The sequence below is a fragment of the Ursus maritimus genome, unplaced genomic scaffold, assembly GCF_017311325.1.
Source record: "Ursus maritimus isolate PB19 unplaced genomic scaffold, ASM1731132v1 scaffold_21, whole genome shotgun sequence".
NCBI lineage: Eukaryota > Metazoa > Chordata > Mammalia > Carnivora > Ursidae > Ursus > Ursus maritimus.
In genome coordinates, this window is record NW_024424564.1 from 20359653 (window position 1) to 20382635 (window position 22983).

At 39.9% G+C, this 22983-nt stretch overlaps 1 protein-coding gene across 2 annotated transcripts in view; it reads right to left on the minus strand.

Annotated features, from left to right (window-relative positions):
- Positions 1 to 22983, minus strand: part of LIN7A (lin-7 homolog A, crumbs cell polarity complex component) — a 116991-nt gene that overhangs the window by 17305 nt on the left and 76703 nt on the right. For both annotated transcript variants that reach the window (XM_040637297.1, XM_040637296.1), the window contains exons 3-4: positions 18240 to 18311; positions 15734 to 15943 (exon numbers count right to left, since the gene is read on the minus strand). In XM_040637297.1, the coding sequence (XP_040493231.1) occupies positions 15734 to 15943; positions 18240 to 18311 (282 nt within the window). The remainder of the gene's footprint in view (positions 1 to 15733; positions 15944 to 18239; positions 18312 to 22983) is intronic.

Here is a 22983-nt window from a genome sequence, read left to right on the forward strand (position 1 = left end):
AACAAAACAAAAAGCCAGTTGAGTAACAAGCTAAATGTCCATCAACAGGGGAATGCTTAGATTAACTGTGGTACTCACACACCACAGAATACTACAGAGCAGATAAAAATGTAAGTCTATACTGACAAGGGAAGATATCCAAGACATACTTCTTAAAAAAAAGAAAAAAATTGATGTATTTATTTGAGAGAGAGCGAGCGAGCACTGGGGAGGGGAGGGAAAGAGAAACCCAAGCAGACTCCCCGCTGAGGGCAGAGCCCAACGTGGGGCTCAATCCCACGATCGCGAGATCATGACCAGAGACAAAACTAAGAGTTGGTTGCTCAACAGACTTGGCCACCCAGGTGCCCCCCAAGACATACTTCTACATGAGAAAGCAAGTCACAGAATAATAAGTACATATGAAAATATCAGTGCATTTTTAAAACTTACTTATAAAAATAATAATACCTAGCATTCATTGAGTGTTTACTATTAGGTATTGTTCTAAGTGCTTTAAATGTATCAAAATAGTCACCCTTCCTAACAACCTGGTGAGGTATGTAATGTTATCATCCCAATTTTGTATGAGGAAATGGAGGCACAGTAAGTTTCCAAGGGGACACCATTCATGGGTCATGACTCTGTCTCCCCACTTGCCTTGTAATCACTGCTCTGTATTGCCTTATATGTTTATGTCTAAAAGTAACTAAGTAATTAAATAAACATGTGTGTGCGCACACGTGCATGCATACTTGAGTGCAAAGAAAAATGTTTGCATAAGTACCCATTCTCATAGCATTTCTTCACGAGGGCAAGTGGAGGGAGGAAGGATCTAGAATGGAATGAAAAAGGGGCAATGGTTAAAGGGACTTTAAAAAAAAATTGACTGCAGTCTTATCACACTGGACTATTTGGAAATTTTATAAGGATGTATTCATATTTTTTTGTATAATATGTTTTAGTACAATAGCCCAGTATCATCATAGGAAAAATGAGACGGGAAAGTCATTCTAGAACAAACGGAAGGTGGGACAAAGGGTAATGTGGTTTAAAAAGTGCTTTGAGGCAGGGCTTTGAAGTAATCTGAGCAAAAATAAATTACAACTGTAATTGCCTGGGTAATTTAGGTGAGATGAAGGGATTTTAGCTGCATTACCGCAGAAATTAGAAGTAGATGTGGTCTGTGTGAGCCCCCGAGATGTAGAAGTGTGGTCTGTGTGAGCCCCCGAGATTCCGTTTGACCAGTCATGACTGAATGTTCTTTCTGCTGGTACCGTTAATTTGCTGAAACCTGCCTGAGTTTTCCTTTTTCCATGTCCTCTCGGTTGCTCATTGGCCTGTGGTAGCCTTTCAGTTATATGGCCTGGTAGATCATTCATGCTGACGAGGGAACGCTATATACATCCAGGTTCGCAGGGCATGATGTTTGACTGAGAAATGGAGAGGAAGGATTATGAAATACTGCAGGTTTAAATTTTTGCTTTTCACCTAATGGCTCCTGAGATGAAAAACTGCAGTGATTTCAAGCTTGATAGATGTGGGATCCCAGAGACCGGTACAAATCAGTCCACCCCAGGAAGTTTTTTGAAAATGACGTGAGTCGACTTTATATTCCCACTTTCATATGATTATTATTGATTCTCTGCCCTGTCTCCCAAATAACAATGTGGGGCAACGAATAAAGAAACACAGCTATTCCCTACAGAACAGATTCATAATGAGATCTGGTTCTCCTCTACTAAGCAGTAAGCTATGTCCACGCCTGGTTGCCCTGCATCTAATTGTGGCCCTTTCTAAACCACTTTTCACACTGCAATCACAGTAAGCATTCTAAAATGCACATTTGATTGTGTCACTCTCTTGCTTCAAATCCTTCTGAGTCGCCGTATCGCTTAGACACAGCCCGAAGTCTTCAGCCCAGTGTGCCTCATTACGATCTGGCCCCTGCTTATATTTTCAGGCTCCAAACAGAAGAACTGGCAATTTTGTCTCGGGTCTGCATTCTATTCTTGTTCCCCATGAGGCTTGCTGCCTCCATTTACCTACAGCATCTACTTGTCTGAGTCTCGTCCGTGGAGGAGCCTCGTCTGGCCCTCCCATGTCCCAGTTACACATCCGTCCATGATCTCCTACAGAACCCCACACTTAAGCCTATTTCTTCCCCAGACCTACAAATATGAAATCAAAGGTATTTATTTTTTCTGTCACCGATGACTAAGACAACACCAGACCTAGTAATATTCTGCTGAATGGATGGATGGATGGATGGATGAATATACCTAAATTTTACAAATCGGTTCATGTCCATCCACAACTTTGTAAGGTAGCTATGCTGTCACTTCTCTGAGAACACAGTGATTTCCTAGTTAGATTCATGGCTGCTGCCGTAATTGTAAACTAGCAACAAGGATCACAACCAACACTTTTTCAGTTCTGCTGTGTGTCAGGGACCGTGTTCTGCCATTTTAACACCCAAGCATAAAAACAAGGTAGCCACGGTTATCATCTTCCGCGATGAGGAGAGTAGGGCTCAGAGAAGTTACCAAATGACTCCGCAAACTGCACACATTCCACCGAATTAGTTTGTGAGAGTTCAGTGGCCTCGTGCATTCCAAGTGCTTGGCAAATGCCTGCGCCGCACGCTCTCCAAGGAGGCCTTTCCTGCTACTTTTGTTCCTGACTGGGGACTACGCTTGTGCTTAGGCCTGCTTCATTTCTAAGCCTAGTATCTGGGGATTTTTAAATTGCCACTTTAATGTAATGACATATATATTGAGAAGAAGATATATTTTTTTAAAAAGTTACACTTTTTTAATTAGCAAAAACTTTAAAAATAAAAAAGGGGGGGAGCTACTGCCACCGACCTCGTCTGTAGCCCCCTGGTTGCTTCTCCAACATGCCAGGTGCTCTTCTCTCAGGGACCTTACACTGACTCTTTCCTTGGGATGGAATGTTCTTCCCTACACACTCATGGGGCTGAGCCCCTCCTATCCTTTCACCCTCTCCTCGAATTATCACCTCACTGAGGCTCCTCTGACCACCCAGCCCCTCACCCTCTCCTCCCCACACCCCGGCACTCCCCATCCTCCTGATACTGTACTGATTTCTTTTCCCTTACTGCTTGCCACCATCTAACATTATAGATGTTGATTTATTTAGTTCATTTACTGCGTATCTGCCCTACTGGAATAGAAACTCCAAGAAGGAAAGAATTTCTCTCTCTCTCTTTTTGTTTTTTTCCACTGGAGGATCCTGACCACCTCAAATAATGCCTGGCACGTTATAGATGCTTAAAAAATACTTTTTTGAATGAAAGAATGACTATCAAGACTATAACTGGGCAATGTTACATAACCCTGTTTGGCAACGTATGTGCTCCACACAGGGAATTTAACTATCTTTTATCAGCAGATAGCCCTATTTTTATCTCTTAAACTAAAATTTTGGTGGAATAACTGAGAGGTTCGTGTATTAGAGAAAGCAGACGACATGGTTAGATCTAGAGAGAGTAACACGACAAAGAGTGTTAAAGCTTAAAGTTTGACTCAGGTCCCACATTTCTATAAATAATTGAGAGTGCATCAGAGGGAATGTTAATGACTATATTTGATTTGTTTTATTCACAGAATAATCAAATACGCCTAATAAGTTGCACGTAATTAACTTCTTGATGATTTTCTTAACAAATTTATTAGAGGTCAAGCAGGTTAAAAGGGATTGGGCTTCTTGGCGGAACACTCCAAATATGTGCAAAATATATTCAATACAACTGGAGGAAGTATTTTTAACATCTACAAATATTGACACCATAAAATGATGTGTGATCTGATCACTAGCATCAGACAGCTCTGCATTATCCCTCCTGCCAATTTCATTGACTAAATTAAGACCCGTGTGAAATGGTGTGTGCAGTGGGTTCCTATAATTAGCTCTGCCTCAATTGCTATGGCAGGGGCAGTAATATTTAAAGTTGCTTCTTACATTGTTTAAGGATGAATAACAACACAATAATCATTTACATTTTCTAAAAATTTAAGTAGATTATGGGCACAAAAATAAAGAGAACTTCAGGATTAGCAACTGTCCCCCCTCCCAGCCCGGTGGTCAGCCTCATTCTAGACCCATTATAAACTCGGAGAGCTCTCACTTCCCTGCAGAATTAGACCACACTTCGTGGAGTGGTCAAATAGATACTGTGCCATCTAGGTTCAGGCAGAAAAGTGGAGAGGCCTTAGCCTACTTCTGTTCATAACATGTTGGCACAATATTTCTACCCATCACCCAAAGCTAGGTCTAAGGCCAGTTATGAGTAATGTAGCCATTTCTATTTATGAAAAACTTAACTTGATGTTTGTAGGAGAATTAGATAAAAAGTAAGCACCTTTAGGGTATGATCTATGTTTTGCTTAAACTGCTCCTTTCCCAGTGCCAGGCATAAGGGCACATGGTTAATAATTCTTTTTTCGCAGTCTGATTAAATCCTTTCAAGTGATTTTTTTTTTGGTTCATAATTTTATTTATTCTTATTTTTTTAAATGATTTTTTATTATGTTATGTTAGTCACCATGCAGTATATCCTTAGTTTTTGATGTTCAAGTGATTTCTTAAAGCACCGCCTCCCTGTAGAGATAGAGTCACTCACAGTGGGCTGTTAACCTCTTTGTCTTTGTCCCCATGGTAATTAGGGTCAATGGCAGTGTTCCTTCTCATGGATCCTATAATTCTGAGATAAGCCTTGGATGCAGTCTCCTTTCCAGAATGGTTGTCATTTGTGAAATTCCCTACATGCTATGATTCGGTTAGAAGTCAATATGACACACCTTGCAACTTCATGAAACGTGGCCATACCCAATGGCTGAACTTAGAAAGGTGTGGTTCTGGCACCACGGCTGCCGAGACTCCTTCCCTCCATTTCCCACAGCTGAGGCTCAGCCACTAACCTCCTGGGCATCTCCCATGAACCTCCCAGCAGTCACACAGCGCTTATGATGTGTTAGATGACTGCCATCTGTATCAGCGTCTTCCTTCTTTGTTATGTGACCAAGAAGAAGACAAGATCCAAATCCATTGTGGAAAATGGCACAAACATGGATGAACTCGGTCTACATTGCTCTGGGGATACCTGCAGAACCGTGGCCTATGAACCAAATCCCAACCGCGCGTTAGGCCGCTGCCAGCAGTCTGCAGACCAACATTTAATAACCTAAAAGAATGTTCCTTCTCAAGCCAGTTAAGCTTAAACTGAATCATCAAGCACAGCTGTTAGGCAATAGGAACTGGCTTCTCTAGCAAATGGTTAAAACAATAACCGGTAATTGGGTTTGGTGAGTTCCTCAAAGCCAAAATGATGCCAGAACTTGATGTAGCACAGAATTTGAAGACAAATGCTGTATTCCTTTGAGATAAACCACATAGTTCTCAGCCAACAGAAGCAGGATGATTACTTCCATTTTCCGCATTTGCAAATTAAGGCTCTGTAGCAACAAGAAGTACAGACAGACCCATCTGGGAGTTTGAGGAAAAACGCTGTTTGATAATAATATACAGCAATAATGGTGCGGTTTTTTTGTGGAAGGATAAAGTCTTCTTTTTGCCAATGCTATCTATATTTATTAATTCTCTCTTCTACCTTCATTGCTATTAGGCAAGGTAGATAGGACAGGTGCCCTTATATCAGTTTTGAAGATGTAGGAATACCAAAAAATCCTATGACTTGTCAATACCAGCCAATGAACAGGATCCGACTGCCTCCAGACTTAGAATGGTCAACAGGGGACTTTTACTATCTCTCTCTCTCTCTCTCTTTTTTTTTTTTTTTTTAAGATTTGACTTACTTATTTGAGAGAGAGAGAGAGAGAGAGACGAGCAGGGGGGAGGAGCAGAGGGAGAGGGAGAAACAAATTCCCCGCCGAGCAGGGAGCCCAATGTGGGACTCGAACCCAGGACCCCGAGATCATGATCTTAGCCAAAGTCAGATGCTTAACTGATTGAGCCACCCAGGTGCCCCTTACTATCTCTTGAACATAAAGACAGAGCAAAGGAAATGACTTAGCCTGAGATGAGAGTTCAAATATATATGCAGGCAAAATTGTAAGATAGGAAGGGGACTCTTACCTGTCTCAAAGGAAAGTTCTTTACATTAACAGTTAATATAAATAATAGTTAATAAGAATTAATAGTTAGTGGCAGACACTTTCACACATTTTCTCTTAATCACATCTGACCTACAAGAAAGGTATGGTCATTTCTGCATTATACGTGATGAAATAGAGTTTCAAAGAGTAAATGATCAGGCCCTTGATGGCTCAGTTGGTTAAGCGTCTGCTCAGCTCAGGTCATGATCCCAGGGTCCTGGGATGGAGTCCCACATCAGGCTCCCTGCTCAGTGGGGAGTCTGCTTCTCCCTCTACCCCTCTCCGCTGCTTGTGCTCTCTCTCTCTCTTCCAAATAAACAAAATCTTTAAAAAAAAGAGTAAATGATCATATTATGGTTAGAATATCCTTATACTCCTCAGAAACTACAAGAACTTGAATTTTAATGTCTTAATTGAGATGTTGAAAATATTAATTGGCAATAAAGTAAAAGTTTTTAAATTTCCATTAAAAGTAACATAGAAAGACAGAAAATGGCTCTAAATTTGTTTTCAGGTGCCAGATCTTAGTCAAGTGGTTTATGGGTATAGAAAGAAAATGTAAATAGAGAAAAAACAATACCATACTTAAATAGTGAAAAAGTATCATTTCGTAATGAATAGTCATCGAAGGTATCAGAAATCCTTAGCCTATCACCAGAGTTCAGAATTGACGGACATCAAGATTCCTCAAAATAAAATGAAATAAAACCTTTTTGGGAGCACGTATAAGAATCTGCCCCATCTAGTTCCCAACCATCTCTTGAGCTTATCTTATCTGACTCTCCACGACGCAGTTGCTCTGCTCTTATTCAGCCTCTCCCATGTGGCAAGTCACAGACTTCCTTTCCTGGGAGCCCCCACACAAGCTCTCTCCTCTGAGGACGCAGACTCATCCTTGCCCGTTGTCTCAGCTTATAGGTCACCCCTCAAAGAGACTATCCCTACCACTATTAAAAGTAGCTCCTCACACTCTTGCACATGGCGCCTTGTTTTCTTCTCCTTTTCCCTTTCTGACGCTTGTCACAGTGCTTAATTACGAGGCAGTTTTATATCTGGAAGTATAAATTTGTATTTTTTTGTGTCTCCCCCATCCCCCTTGGCTTCCTTCAGTCCACACCCAGGTGGCAAAAAAAGACCCCAAAACAGCTGAAAACCTTTGGCTGTAAAGCAGAAAGTGATGGCAGCATTGCTGTTCATTATCCAAAGACGAGAGGGAATCGGGGCTCGGGGAAAGGCAAAGAGGAGCCGGAATTGGGGCTCGGGGAAAGGCAAAGAGGAGCCCGAAGGGCTTCATTGACTCTATAGACAAAAAGTAAAAGGAGAAAAGGTCCCAAAGTGGGAGGGGAAGAACAGGAGTAGGGTGGGCAAGATTCAGCACATGCTGACCTGAGTGGAAAACCAATTTACGCCCCGCCCCCACCCCCCCCACTGCCTGTGGACAACTGGTCCTAGTCGCTAGTCCTGGACACGTGTACGCTCTCTGGATTTAGGAAATCGGCACACTGTGGAAGGCTGGATAACCGCCCTCAATGGTCTTATTCCCTGGAACCTTGGCCTACATGGAAAAAGGGTTTTTGCTGATGTGCTTAAATTAAGAATTTTGAGATTAGGGGATTATCCTGCACAATCTAGGTGGGCCCTAAATGCAACCACAAGTGTCCTTAGATTTGACACAGGAGAGAAAGGTAATGGAGGCAGAGATTTGAGCGAGGTAGCCAAATGTCAAGGAATGCAGGCAGCCACTAGAGGTGGAAGAAGCGAGCGAAGGATTGTCCTCTGGAGCCTCAAGAGGGGGCACAGCCCTGCTCACACCTTGGTTTTGGGTCATTCAACTGATTTCAGACTTCTGGTCTCTAGAACAAGGAGAGAAGATTTTTCTACTGGTTAAGCCACCAAGTTTGTGATAATCTGTTGGAGCAGCCATAGGAAACGAATCCACACCTGCAGTGAAAATCTCATTATTCTGACCAGTGTAGAACTGAACTCAACCATAGGGGTGACTTCCTTTCGGTTGGGAGAAGTGATAGATAGATGTATCACCGGTTACATACAGATGTATGTGTATATACTTATTATTATTATCAGCCTCATTTTCTTACTCTCTACCAGGCTGACAGTTACAACCTTTTTTATTTTGTTCACCATCTATACCCGGGGCTTAGCTCAGCAGCTGTCACCTAATAATTGCTCTACAAATAATTGTTGAATGAATGAAAAAAATTGCTAAAATAGCAGCACAAAAATGAGGAAAACACAAACAACAAACGGTAAAAATAACTCTGAGAAAGACTGCACCAGCAGCAACTACACTGAACAGTCAAACACCCGTCATCAGCAATCTAAATAGAGATTTAGGGCAGCCTGACCCGATGTGTAGGAATGCTTTCTAGCATCTAGAGATTTGTCCTTTATTACTGACTAGATGTGAGTGTGTCCTGGCACTGAGACATTTTCAGTCCGTTTTGCCAGCACAATCTCAGTGGACGCTCAAAGCTCAAGTTGGGCAGTTAATATCTGTGAACGAATACTCGCAGTGCCCATTCCTTCAGGCCGCAGTCGCGGGGCAGGAATGCAGCCGTTGGAGCCTGCGAGCTACGGTCACCTGTTCTGTGGGGGTGGCCGACCTCCTGGGCCACCTCAGGATGAAGGGGCCCAGACTACCACCTGCTTTGCGTTGCCGTGTACTGGAGCCCTGTGTACTGGTGCCCTGTCTGTGTCATTCCCAAGGTGACAGGGCTAAAACAACACGATGGCATTTCTTGTGGCTCCTTCACAGTTGTGAGTGCAGTGTCACATAAAGTCACCCAGAGAACAAAAAATTTCAGTACTTCACTGAATTCCAGCTTGCCCTCCTATTTAATTATAACCCAAACGATCTGCCACTCAGCTGCCGAGAAAGGTGAAGAACCTGGAAATGACTCCTAGGCAGAGAGAAGATGTAAGACTAGCTTTTCTCAAGGCCCCGTGGCCTAGGACTGAGTTGGGGTTCGTCACGCCAGGCCTCTAGGGAAAGGGAAGACTGAGGCTCTGCCTCTCTGCCTTCCCCCTCTGAGGACTATGTCTGCTCCCCTCCAACAGGTAGCAGACGTCGACAGGGCTGGAACTGGCTGTCCAGGCCACGCCGCAGCCTCAGAAACGTCTGTGTCTGGCACGGAGTGGAGTGAGGGGTTAGGCAGACATAGAACAAGTCGACTACATCCAAGCCAAACTCTTCAGGCCCCTTCCGTGTTCTGAGCCACCTGAATTCAAGTAAACACATCCTTTTTCAAAACACTACTACTTTTAGGAATGGTTCTTAACTTCTCAAAGGTCAAAGCCCCTTGTAAGAATCTGAGAAAAAGGATAGACCCTTTTCCCACCAATAATGCACTTACGTAAACCCATAAAGGTTAAGATACCTTGATCTTTTCTCCAGATAGATAAAAATACTAATTTATTAATGGCTGAGATATACATTTACCTTTAAATGACAATGAATAAGGCCAGACCGCCTGAGTTAGAATTTCCAGCTTTATCATTCAGTATCTGTATGACCTCGGGGCAGTTTCTGGATTACTCTCTTCCTCAGTTTCCCCATGTGAAATGAGAGTACTAATAATAGCACCTACCACAAAAGATCATTATGGGGAAATAACAAATTCATTATGTAAAGTGCTTAACAGCGGTGTCTGGAGTTCAACAATTCTATATGGAGCCTCGGCTACAGATAGGGACTGTCGGAAGGCTGAAGATAGGCAAAGAACAAAAACTACTGCTGTCAATGGGCACACATTCTGATGCGGAGCTTACATTTTCATAGAAATCTTAACGTATTTCATAGTAATTTAAAAAAATCATTTTATTTGTGTTTTCTCTTTGTTCAGATAACAGGTAAATAAGATTTTCATACAGATTTCCCTTCTGGGATGCTGTAGCCCCAGAGAGCTCAGATCTAAGGAATTCTAATTTTTGTTTCGTCCTCATTCCACACCTGACAGCATTTCTGCATAAGTAATTTAGACTGTGAGTACTCACCCTTAACTCGGCATAGGTATTTATAGAATGGGAAAAAAGCCAAATTCCAGGAAAACAATTTATTCTGTTCCATCCCCAAACTTTTACTCATTCATCTGTTATGCTTAAAAATCAATTAGCACTGTGCATACACTGTATCAACAGCTTTATTTAGGATTAACTACAGAGCTGGGCAAATTTAACTGCAATTTTCCCACCAATGATGTTCTAAAAACACACACAGATTTCAGAAGCTAATGAAGGCCTCTTCTCACTGTGACATATTTTTAAAGTCCTTGTACTTTTATTTTATCTTTCTGTCTTCTGCCGTCCGCTTCCCACCTGCCCTCTCTCCCATCAATACCAGTGGGATATCCTATTTCAAGTTGATTCCTTTGAACTTTCCCTGTTTAAAAAAGATTATTAGGAAATGATTACAGGTTCATAGGAAGTTGAAAAGAAATAGAGAGGGGAGTCCCATGTATCCTTTACTCAGCTTCTCTCACTATTAACATCTTGTACAATTATTGTTTAATATTAAAAAGAGAAAATTGATGTTGGCACAATCCATGGAGTTTATTCAATTTCATTGGGATTGACTTTTTAAATAACTAATAATTACATTTGGTAAGCATCAGTTACGATCACAATAAAGGCTGGAATTCAGTTTCGTGTGTGTATTTCAGTGTGGGTTTCTGTGTATCCATTTCTGTGTGTGTGTGTGAGAGAGAGAGAGAGAGAGACAGAGACAGAGACAGAGACAGAGAGGAACAAACTCTGGCCCTATCCATTTCATGCTCACTGTTCTAAGGAATAATTGGGAGAGTATCATGTAAATGCTGTTCATAAACTGTGAAGTACTAAATAAACACAAAGTATTATATTGCAATAGATTTCTAATCTTTGTGTTCCGGAAAAATCTCTCATTAGTAGTGTACACAGAGAATAGGTGGAGTCTACTTACCTGTATAAAGAGGGGTGTGTGTGGGGGTGTGTATAGCAGTCTCAGCAAAATCCCATCTAAGGACATAGAATCATAGTTACAGAGTTAGAGGGGACCTTGGGGTGAACCGTTCCAGCTCTCTACACCGTACACATACTCTACGGTACTCCTTCGAGGTGGTCTTCTAATCTCTGATGAAAACTTCCAATGACGGGCCCATACAGTTTCATGATTCAGTGTTTCCCTATTTATAGAGCTCTCTGTGTTTAAAAGCTGTTTATTATAAGCAGCTGAAATACCTTCCTTATGACTTTGACCCAAGGCTGTTGGTTCTGCCATCAGGCGGCTCACACAACACAGGACAACTGAAGACAGCCGTCGTTCCCCTGAATAATCTCTTCTCCATCCTGAACAACTCCTGTCCTTCTTTAACACGTTCACAGATACAAGACTGCTCATCTCTGGATGAACTTAATTGTTCTCCACAAGGACGGAACCAGGACTGGAGCACAATGGGGTGTGAGCCAAACAACACATTCCAGAGCCGGACCTTCCATGTCTGTTCACTTTATTCGTATTAATGCCCCGACACTCACAGTCACATGTTTTTGTGGTTTTTCCCCCAACTTCCCTCATATTCCTCTTGAAATCAACTGAAATCCCCAGGTTGTTGTTGTTTTTTTTTTCCTTTCAGGTTATGATGTTTAGCCATTCCTCCCTGATTTTACACATAGGTAGCTAGTTTTCTGGGCACAGGAGCAAGCCTTCATGGAGGGTCTCATTAAATTAGGCCTATTCAACCATTCTACGGAGATTTTTTTATACCTGGACTCTATCACTAAGTTTATTTATTGTCTCTGCTGCCTCCACGTTGGCCGCACCCTTTACAAATGGTCCTTTAGTCCTTTCTCAAAACTGCTGATGACATACTTGGGCATAGAAAGGTGAAAAGGAGATCATTAGAAAGCTATAAATTCAAACTGTAACATTTTGACCTTCTGTTAATGTTAAATTTTAATTGAGCATTCAGCTCTATTTTTACTGAGGGTTGGCATAGTAGAAGTAGCCCTACACAAAAGGTCTCTGTATTTTCTAGAAAATTGTATTAGGTGATTCAATGTCTCATTTGTAAGGATCCCATGGGAAATTTCTCCAGAGCTCAGGTTTAGAAAAAAAAAATTTTCCTCCAATGATAGCTGAGCTGGTATGGGTTTTCCTTCCGTTTTGTCTTCCAAGACACTAAGAGAGAAACTGAAAATCACTTGCTCAATTGCTGTACCTTTTCTTTATTTCTATTTATTGATTTTTCCCTCTTTCCATCATTCCACTTTATTACCTAACATGCCATGTTAATAGTTCTGTATATACATATTTTCTTTTTTGCCAGACATTGTGACATACCCTTTCTAAAAGGAGGCAGGGAATAAAAACGAACGTACATGATCAAGACATCCTTTCAAATATCTTTTCAGATGTTTAAAGATCCACTGAATAATTTCTTCACTTTTTAAGTAGGACTTTAGGAAATGTTCCCCAGAGTACTTGTACTGCAGTAGTTCAGGTTTGCTTCAGCCCTTCAAATCACTTTCTTCTAAAATTTGTTCTCAGTTCATAATGACATGTTCTCAAAATCTTCCATAGTAATTTCCCCAAATGGTACTTAAGGTGTAAAGAGAAATAATTTGATCATTTGCTAATCTTTTCTCTTTTTTAGCTCTTCCATTACAGGGTTATTCTTTTTTTGTTTTTTTAATTAAGTACTTTTACCTGACTGAAATTTATACTGAAAAGACTTCTAGAATGGGTATTAGAAGCCCAGGGTTCTCGCCTGGGATTAATTACTCTTTGCATGGCTAGGAGAAACATGAAGTTTCTCATCTACAGAATGAAAACTACCTTTTGGTGAACATCTGGTCAATGTTAGACACTGTTAAAACGTATATACATTATTTTTAAACACTTTAAAAGACATAGTTTATAATATATAGCTTGATTATATGGATGTGCAATATTTGAAACCCCAACTTTAGGAGCTTAAACCAGTCCAAGGTGGTCAGCAAGCATTCTATCAGAAAGGCAATATTCTAGAGCTTGGCCACCATAAAAGCATTTGTTAAACCTATTTCACTGAACAAATGATGCTTTGCTTATTAGCAAAAATATGTCAGAAATGGATTCAAAATTGGTGAAACTAGTGACTCATTAACTACCATGATAAATGAAACTTAACTGGTAAGATTAAAAGTTTTAAATATATGTGGAATATTAAAGACTTTTGGAGACATTCCCCATCTTTGCATGAACAGGGTGCAAAAATCTTAAGGAGGCTCATAGCCCATACCATAGGATTAGTGGTCTGGGTTTGATCACTAAACCTTCTATATCCAACTGCCAGTTCAACTGGTTGTCTGAGGCTGACTGTAGGGGTAACAAAATCCTGGCCCTGGAATGTTGTTTCATCTGCCTCAAGTGCACTTTTTTCCCCAGGTAATGACTGGACCATCCGAATGGACAGAGAGCTAGAATTTCATCAACTTATCAAAGAGGTCGTGTGAATGCCTTTTTTGCTAATATGTTTGCTAAAATAGAATACACATAGGGGCGCCTGGGTGGCTCAGTTGGTTAAGCGTCTGCTTTCGGCTCAGGTCATGATCTTGGGGTCCTAGGATCGAGCCAGGTGGGCTCCCTACTCAGTGGGGAGTCTGCTTCTCTCTCCCTCTGCTCCTCCCTCCTGCTCGTTCTCTCTCTCTCTCTCAAATAAATAAATAACATCTTTAAAAAAATAAAATAAAAAGGCCTGTACGTATAGCAGAACTTGCCTTGAGATTTACTTTTTAACAAGACTAGCATTAACAATATCATAGGGCTATTGCTAACTCTCTTCAAGCTTCTTCAATAAACACACTTACTTATCAAAGGTGTGTTTGACCAAATTATCACAGTACAGTTCTTAAAAGACATTTTGCCTCATTTTAAGCTTCATTAGAGCCCTTCATTACAACTCCCCTTATTCAGACTAGGAAATTCAAGTGTATGGGATGTTAATTTATAATCATATAAATATTGAGTGATAGAGCTTGATGGGTCTGATTCCAGTCCCCAATACCCCCTGCAGCCACCCAGATAAAGTCATTGCAAGGAATGGATAAGAAATTATGAGATGCCTATAGCTATTTCCTCGCAAATACATGGGTTAAACAAAGGCTCTTTAGCTCCTTTGACAAACAGTTAAAAGTTAACTAACCACCTAGTAAATTGATTTCATTGACATTTATTGTTGCTATCTATAATCACAATTTCTATTAATGAATTTTTGGTTCTTGTTTGCACTTTTCATTTTTAAAAAATCTATACTTTCTTTTGATCTTCCCAGGATATTCAGATAAACTAGTAAATTCATACCCGGAGGCACAGATTACTTTGTGACACAGCTGCATGACCCAGCTCTAGAGCCCTCTACTAGGAAGTTGGACTCGAAATGATCAGTTGAAACAAGCTTTGAAAAAGCCATTGTTACCTAAAGGTCATCAAGAAAGCTCATCTCAGAGCATTGTTACATACCAAAAAAGTAACCGGTAATTTCAGAATCGGAATGCTGCAGTGATAGAGCATTTTCATGCACTGATGATTTTGATGGCCATCAGAGGTCGGCAGAGTGGAATGAGCAGTTTGGGGTTCTACAAAACTACTAGTCAGGCTAAAAATAATTTAAAAAAAAGAAATAAAATACAAGATATGAATACACAAGAATTTACCCCCTAGTTACCGATATCACATTCCAGATGCATTTTATTTTGACTGTTGGGTTCTAAGCAGAGATCAACACGGCCACAAATACCCCAGATCTAGTTGATTAAAATCTCAAGCTCCCAGGAAAAAGATCTTAGGTGAGTACACAGGTAAACATGGATCTGTTCTTATTTAAACTTTGGAAATTTATGCTTTTCGATTATTTTTGATGTAAGTAGAAGGTAGAGGGAGAAAACGATTCACTTCAGATAAAGTTATTTCTTTAGCAAGTCCTTATTACACGCGGAGGCAATGACATCCAAAGAATACGAGGGTATAAAAAAAAACTGTTTATACTTCTACCTTAAAATGTTATATATTTTAATCTACCTTAACTTTATCCCAAAATGAAAATATATAGGAGGAATACATAATATAATCAAACTTTTTTGGGGAAGACGCTAATATATTTTTACTATCTATAGTTGTACATTAGGGAATTAGCTGGGCATTATCTTTTCCCATTAAAATCATCCTTCCTCTTTAATTAAAATAAAAAAATACAGGGTGAGGAGTTTTATCTTTATTTTTTAAATGTGTCTATTTTTCTATAGTAATGAGAATAAAAAGTGTCTTGGAATTATTATGTTCTTCTAAACATTAAATCTATTTGACAATCATATGGGGGATGATTCTAAAAGTTGGGATGATTTCTTGGGATGGTTTTCTAACTAGTTCATAACTAGTTCACACGTATCATACCCGAACAAATGAAATGAGGCATAAAAACTATAAAATGACTGCATTTGTAGGGTTACTGTCCATCAGTGCCGAGGAAGCTGTTTGGACACAAAATTCTGATTTGTTCTAGGATTTCAACATTGACTTTAGTAACAGCGGGGGGGGGGGGGTTGCTTAGGGGAGAAAACCTCTGGTTATTTTATGAACATACCACTCCGTTCACTGCCAGCAGCTGGTCTCCCCTTTTGAGGCCTCCGTGTCTTTCGGCCACCCCTCCAGGAATGATGCGAGAGATATAAATGGGGGAATTTTGCTCCTTTCCTCCCATCACGTTAAAACCAAGGCCTTCATCAGTCTTTGGCAGTTCGACTACCCGAGGGTGGGAGTGGCCTTCACTAGCTGCAAAAGCTGCAACTGTTGCCTGAAAGAAAAGATGGTCATTTGGTAGTAAAGCGAGGGACACAAGGCTCACCGTAGGCTTTGCAGTGGGTAGGATTGAGCACCTCCTTTTATTTTTATAGCATTCTCCTGTGAAAAAAAGAGCACGATGGGGAGGGAGCCTGCTTCATTTAAATGTCATCTAGGATTCCTTTCTTTGGTAAAGCCCTGCCTCGCTATTTCCGGCTTTCTAGAATTTATCCATTATGATACAAATTTCCCTTCTTCATAAAACTCTTTCCCAGTTACCTTAGGCAGCTGCAATTCCTCCTTTTCTTGGACTTCAAAACAGGTCTGGTCCATATACTATCTCTGTACGGTACGTATGCTCTAACTATTCTGTGTATGATGTGTTGACCGTGTAATCCGCTTCTCTGTATGACACACAGTCTACCCGGTGCTTGCACATAAATGTTCATGAATATTTACTCAATGTACTTAGAAGCAATTATATGTATAAACTCGGGCCAGTACGTATGTAATCTTGCTACTGCCTAGACCACTGGCTTCGCAAATTTAGTTTTGGGATTTTTTTGACTGAGGATACCTATAGGAAAACAAAAGCTAAAACAAATAATAGATTCAAACAGATTATTATTATTTTACATCCATATTTTGCATTGTTACAAGAGGTCCTCTTATCCGGTAAGGATGTTTTCCCCTACATTTTTATATTAATATTTCAACTCCTATGGCATCGTGGGCAAAATGAGCAGCCTATGGTTTTATACGTACGTGTACAAAATTTCATTGAATATGGACATTGTTTTAAGATTCATATATTAATTTTTAAAAATAAGTTGAAAACACAACTTACCATTAGTTCCCACCCCTCATGGAAAGAAAAAAACAGCACTGAAGTCGTTTCTATCGAGAAAAGATTCTCTGCCTGCTTATTTTCCATTTCCATGAACCTGCCTTAACCACAGTTGATTAGATGCCTACCATAAAGTGATTTACTCAACACTGTGAAAATATTGATTGCCAACTACTGGACATTCTTTTCCACACACAGCATTATCACATCAATTGAGCATTATGCTACTGTCTGCATTTCATGAAATTTAGTGAATGATATGGAAATAATGGCTTGTTTTTAGCTACATGCATTTGCTCATGCAAACCTTGTCGTCATGCATAGATTTTAATGGCTGACATGGATGCAATGCAGACAGCCCAGAAACAACCAGAAAATATTGTGCTATTGCAACATTATGCTGCTATCCTGCTGTTCTACATGAATAAGAAATGAGAATGGTAAAACACAACATAATTCACTTTCCCCTTAATTAAACCATGTAGGGATCATTTTCCTGTGTGAGTACCACTTCAGTACAAGCAAAGCATGATGTAATGATAATAACACCCTCCTTCTGCCGGGGTTAAAAAAACAAAACAAAACAACTTACAAATCTACAGTGTTCAGTTACAGAATGAAAACTAAAAAATCAGGAGAGAAACCAAACGAGGTGATATAAACAAAAGAATTAAATGGAAAATGCTGATTATTTTCACCAGTTCTTATTTCTTATACATTATTAGAAAGAGAAGAGCTTTTAAAAAGCAAGTCATTGTGCATCTATTATAACACTTCTGTGTTTGTAAAATAAGAACTACATCAGCGATCTTAGTTTAAAACTCCTGTTTCCTAATGGTCTATTTTCCAGATAATTTCATGATCCTATTGCTATAAGATTTCCATTAGTGTAAGATTTCCCTTAGATTTCTCTGCAATCTCTGGATTTGAGTCTTTAAAGAGCGAATGTGGTCACGACCACAAAAGGTGATGGGCTTTCCCTCTAGGTCAATGTCACATTCTTTCAGCAAGCTGCCCACTGCTCTGCTGAAGACACGGAAGAATCCTGCGTCAGTGGGTCTCAGGTGAGTTCTCTTCATGTCTGACTCAAGTCAAATCTTTCGACTTGTGCAAAGAAATCTTCATGCACTGAATAGGGAACACGTTCTTTTGGATCAGAGGCATGTGTCAGAAAACCACGGATTATTTCATACAATGAACCAGTAGATTTGCTTGTGCCAAATGGACGTTTAGTGAGTTTAATGAAATCATTCTCCTTTCTTAAGCTACAGAAGCAGCAGAAACGTTCAATTTTCCATTAGGATTTTTACCTGGGAAGTAGTACTGGTTCTAGACTCTGGGCTGCCACTGATGTCTAAATTCTCTTACAGTGTACACACGAGAATACCTGAAACACACACGCGCACAATCAATTACTAGATCACTGGGGTCAAGTGTATTTTCAAAGTTACTCAAGCCTTACCTTTGCTGTGGCCCTGGCTCGGAATTCAGGACAGCCATTAACAGTTATCGTTTCATGCATATACTGATACACCTAAAACATTCACATAAAAAAAAAGAATGGGTAAGAACATGAAGAATATCAATTCCTTCACTGCAGATAGGATGATAAATTCTCATTACAAAATACAAGCTCTCTGTCACAAAGTGAGATAGGTCTGGATCGATTATCCTGGTGATTAGGACCAAAAATCCCTCCTATTTTTTGGTGGGGGAGGGTTGCAGCAGCGAAGGCAAACACTTTTATTATTTGGCTATCCATGTTCATCAAACATAAAAACTCTTATATTTGGTTTTATACAAACTACTTTATCAGTAAGAATTTTTACCATTTCATATCGCTCTATCTCTCAAATATGTGATAAAAATTATGTGTGTGTGTTTCTTAACTTCCTGAATCTAAGTAATACTTAAAAATAGTTTTCAGGGCACCAGGGTGGCTCAGTTGATTGAGTGTCCGACTCCTGGTTTCGGCTCGGGTCATGATCTCAGGGTCGTGAGGTAGAGATCAGCACAGAGTCTGCTCCCACACTCGCTCCCACACTCGCTCTTTCTCTAAACTAAATAAATAAAAATCTTTAAAAACTAGTTTCCTAAATTAATATTCCACAAAGCTGGGATGACAATATCTTTTTCTTGCCTGTTGGAATGTCTGTTACCATTCATGACTCATGTTCATAATTCATAAATATAAATGATAAAATGGTATTCAGGGGTAAGGACAAGTAAGGCAAGGGATTTTTAGAACTAGTAACAGAGAGCAACATATCAGCTATGGGTTCATGTTAACGTTTAAATGCAATAAAAAGAATAGAAGTAAAATCTGGACTCAGAATGATATTGTACAAAGCATACTGTTTTCGCTGACTAATGGACCAAAGTTTGAGCCTTGCGTCTAACTGACATTTCTTAGCTGGCTCATCATTTCTCAAATACATTTGGTTGAATCTCCATGAATGCCAACTCATCTTTCCTAAGTGGCAAGTTTAGAAGGAAAAAGACAAAGTGGCCTGGCCTAGGAAGGCAGGGGCAGCATTTAGAACCTACCATTCAGTCTTATATTTCACTCAATAACTGGGGTAGACAATTTTGGTGAGAAATCTGAATGGGAAGGGAATAGTTTTCCAGGAAAGCATTTGTGCAGCCTGGGACTTGTTAATGCAAATTCTCCACGTTACCAGAAGGGCTGCTTAATATGTTTCCACGTTATTTCCTTGAAAGTGCATCATATTGTTTTGTAGAGATATCTCCTCCACAAATTAATTCTATTTATTTGACCTTACAGACCATTTAAGAGCAAGAGTCTCCTTACTCTGCTTTTCTTTTTAATAATCTCTCTTAAATCTGATCCCTTCATTCTATCTTTTTCTTTTGTAAAGATTTTTATTTATTTATTTGAGAGAGAGGGAGAGAGAGGGAGCATGAGCTGGGTGAGGGATGAGGGCCAGAGGGAGAAACAGGCTCCCTGCTGAGCAGAGAGCCCTGTGTGGGGCTGGATCCCAGGACTCCAGGATCATGACTCTGGCAGACACTTAACCCACTGAGCCACCCGGCGTCCCTCCTTCATTCTATCTTAACTCATTCTCTCTTGCTCAAAGCTCTGCATTACTGTCTTCATTGGGTCTCCCACCATGAAACACTATCGACTGTAGTTTTCATTGTCAAGGACCTACTGGACCATGTCACTACTGTGCTTTTGGCTGTCTACAACTTTTAGAGTAAAGGTTGCAAAGTCAAATGCCTACAGTAATTCTACAATAATGCAGAACCCAGCCTTTTCTCTAATTTCATTTCCCTACTTGTTTTCCTCTACCTTCATTGTTTCCCAAAGGTATTACACCTTCCTTTGCATATGCGGTTTGCTCTGTTTGGAATGCCCCTTCACCTGGCAGACCCTTGTTTATCCCTATTTAACACGATGCTAAAAGACCCAATTATCATTTTTCTGTTCCTTGTTCCAGGCCTCATCCAAGCAGAAAAATCTCTCCCTCCTCAGTTTTGAACCATTTGCATTTGTCTGGAGTCCTTTTGGTGATCTTTTCCAGGGAAAGTGCTACCTTTGCTAGCATCCAAGGATGGTTGTGAAGACAATCAACAGCAAACAATTAGGAGGTCGTCATGACTGATGAAAACAAAAACTAATTTTGTAAGTTCCTAAAATAAAGTAAATAAAAATTTAAGAATCGTTATCTTTAACACTCGAATTTGAATTGGGAATTAAAAAGCAGAGTATGCAAGAGGCAGCACTACGTGTAGCTAACTCAGAGGTCCTGCAGACGCTGCATCTTCATTGTTATGTTCTCGTCAGTTACTCGATTTCACTGGGGTTCAGTTTTCTCATTTGAAAAATAAGCCTTAGAGTTGTAAGAACGTCTAGGTCTCTCAAGAGGATTAAATAAGATGAGAACAGTTGGTAGCATGTAGTAAGTTTATTTTAAAAATTAACTATTATTACTACTATTATTGTTATTATTAATATTCAATGCTTCCAACTTATTTGACACTGGGATCTTTAGGGAAGAATCTCCTAGGACTGGTAGTCCATGAACACACTTTACAGAGAATTGAGGGAGGACTGTAGTTCTCAGCTGGGGCTGTTTTTGCCCCCTAGGAGACATTTATTTGGCAATGTCTGGAGACACTTTGGGTTGTCACAAATGGGGAGGGGGATGGTGCTATTGGCATCTATTATTAGAAGACAGAGACGCTGCTGACTACCCCACAATGCACAGAGCAGCTTCCCCACAACAAAGAACCATCTGCCAAAATGGCAATAGTCTTGAGACTGAAAAACCCGGAACTAAGAAATCATTTCTTCTTACACATAATAATCAGTAGGCCATAAAAAGACACTGGTGTAGCACTGGGTGAAGGATCTTGTAAAGAAATAAAAGGGTCTTGTTCAACGAATATCTTTTGGAGTAAATAATCATGATTCTGGTGAGCATTTAATGAGGACTTGCTCGAGGCCAGGGTAATGCTCAGCATTTTGTATCTGAAAGTTCATTCGATGCTCACAACTTATGATTCAGGCACTCTATGCACAAGAAACGGCCACAGAGATCGTAACATGCCTACGACACACAGGTAATAGCAGACTTGGTGCAGAGATTCAGATCTCATTGCCTCCAAAATCTTCCCTCCTTCAACCACATGAGGCTTTCTTACTAAAACAGCATCAGACTACTCTTATTTTGGTAGCATTGGGGAAACAAAAACTTGGAGATGTCACCAGTATTTATTTATATTTTGAATAAAGCCATCTAGGTTTAATATGATGCCTACCGTTACACAAGTGGTAGCTGCAAATGTATAATACAATTTGTAAACCAACAAATTCAGCACTCCAAATAAAAGTGAAATAGCACTTTTTAAAAAATATTTTACTTATTTATTTGAGAGAGAGAGGGCACGTGTGACAGAGAGCACAAGGAGGGGAGGGGCAGAGGAAGAGGGAGAAGCAGGCTCTCTGCTGAGCAGGGAGCAGATGGGGGCTCAATTTTGGGACCCTGAGATCATGACCTGAGCCCAAGGCAGATGCCCAACCACCTGAGCCACCCAGGTGCCCCCGTGAAATAGCCTTTTTAATTGTCTTTTATGATTGTAATACACTAAGATTCAAAGAAAAGAAGTCAAATACTACATTGTTAGTCTTTTCTTCCTTCCATAAAGCACCACAGATTCTGATCAGTTGGTTTTGAAACACTGGCTGACATGGTCTAGGTAGAGCGTCAAGTCAAAACTGGGAGATATTAGTTCTATTTCCATTAGCTATGTTGCCTTATGAAAGTTACTTGGTTCATCATGTTCTGGGGACAAAATGTATCCCTACCTATCTTACTTTTCAAAGACAATTGTACAGATATTTATAGAACTTCAAAGGAAGTTGTTATAGAAAGCTAAAATATTTTACCAGATGCCCTGAGAGAATTCTTAAAGGGAAAACAGAAAATGGTTGCACGAGCTTCAACCAGGGACAGTGGGGCTTACAGTTTCCAGAATCAGTTGGGTCTCCAAATTTCTGGACAATTTCAGCTACAGCATTTCTAAGCACTTTCCATTTGGGTAAGATGGGTTTAATTTTCCTACTGAAAGTCAAGTGATTTATAGAAACTCTTGTACAGGGTTTTAGCTTACATTTTTGTATCAGTAATTTACTAACTTTGAATAAGTCTCACTAGATTCAGTAGCATTTTGAATATCTGGAACTTATTCCAAGCTCTTGAAAATTTACAAATACAGATCAATTCAATTAAGGTGATGGGGTTGCAGTCAGTTGATTCAGAAAGTGCGTTTAGTCATTCACTCAGCTAACAATCATTTAAGAGTTACTCCAGTCAGAGTGTTAGGCACCTGGGCCAAAATATGAAGGAAAAAAAAAATTAATGGCTCTTTCTAAGACTTTGAATGAATGTAAACTTTCACTGTAGAAGGGCTCTTGAAAATTTTTTAAATAAATAATTTACTTTTACTTTTCTTTATATTAACAAGCAAATAGACTACTTTTTCTGGATGGAAATTTTATCACTGAGACAATAGCAAGTACAAATGAAGTACAAGTTTCTCTTTTACTCCTATTTATTTATCAAGTTTACAACAGAATTACCATATAGATATGTTAAGCTGAACAGATAACATTCTACTGCGATGGGATTTTTGCCTTTGAGTTTTCATGTATACACAGGTTATGTAGACAATATCAAAAT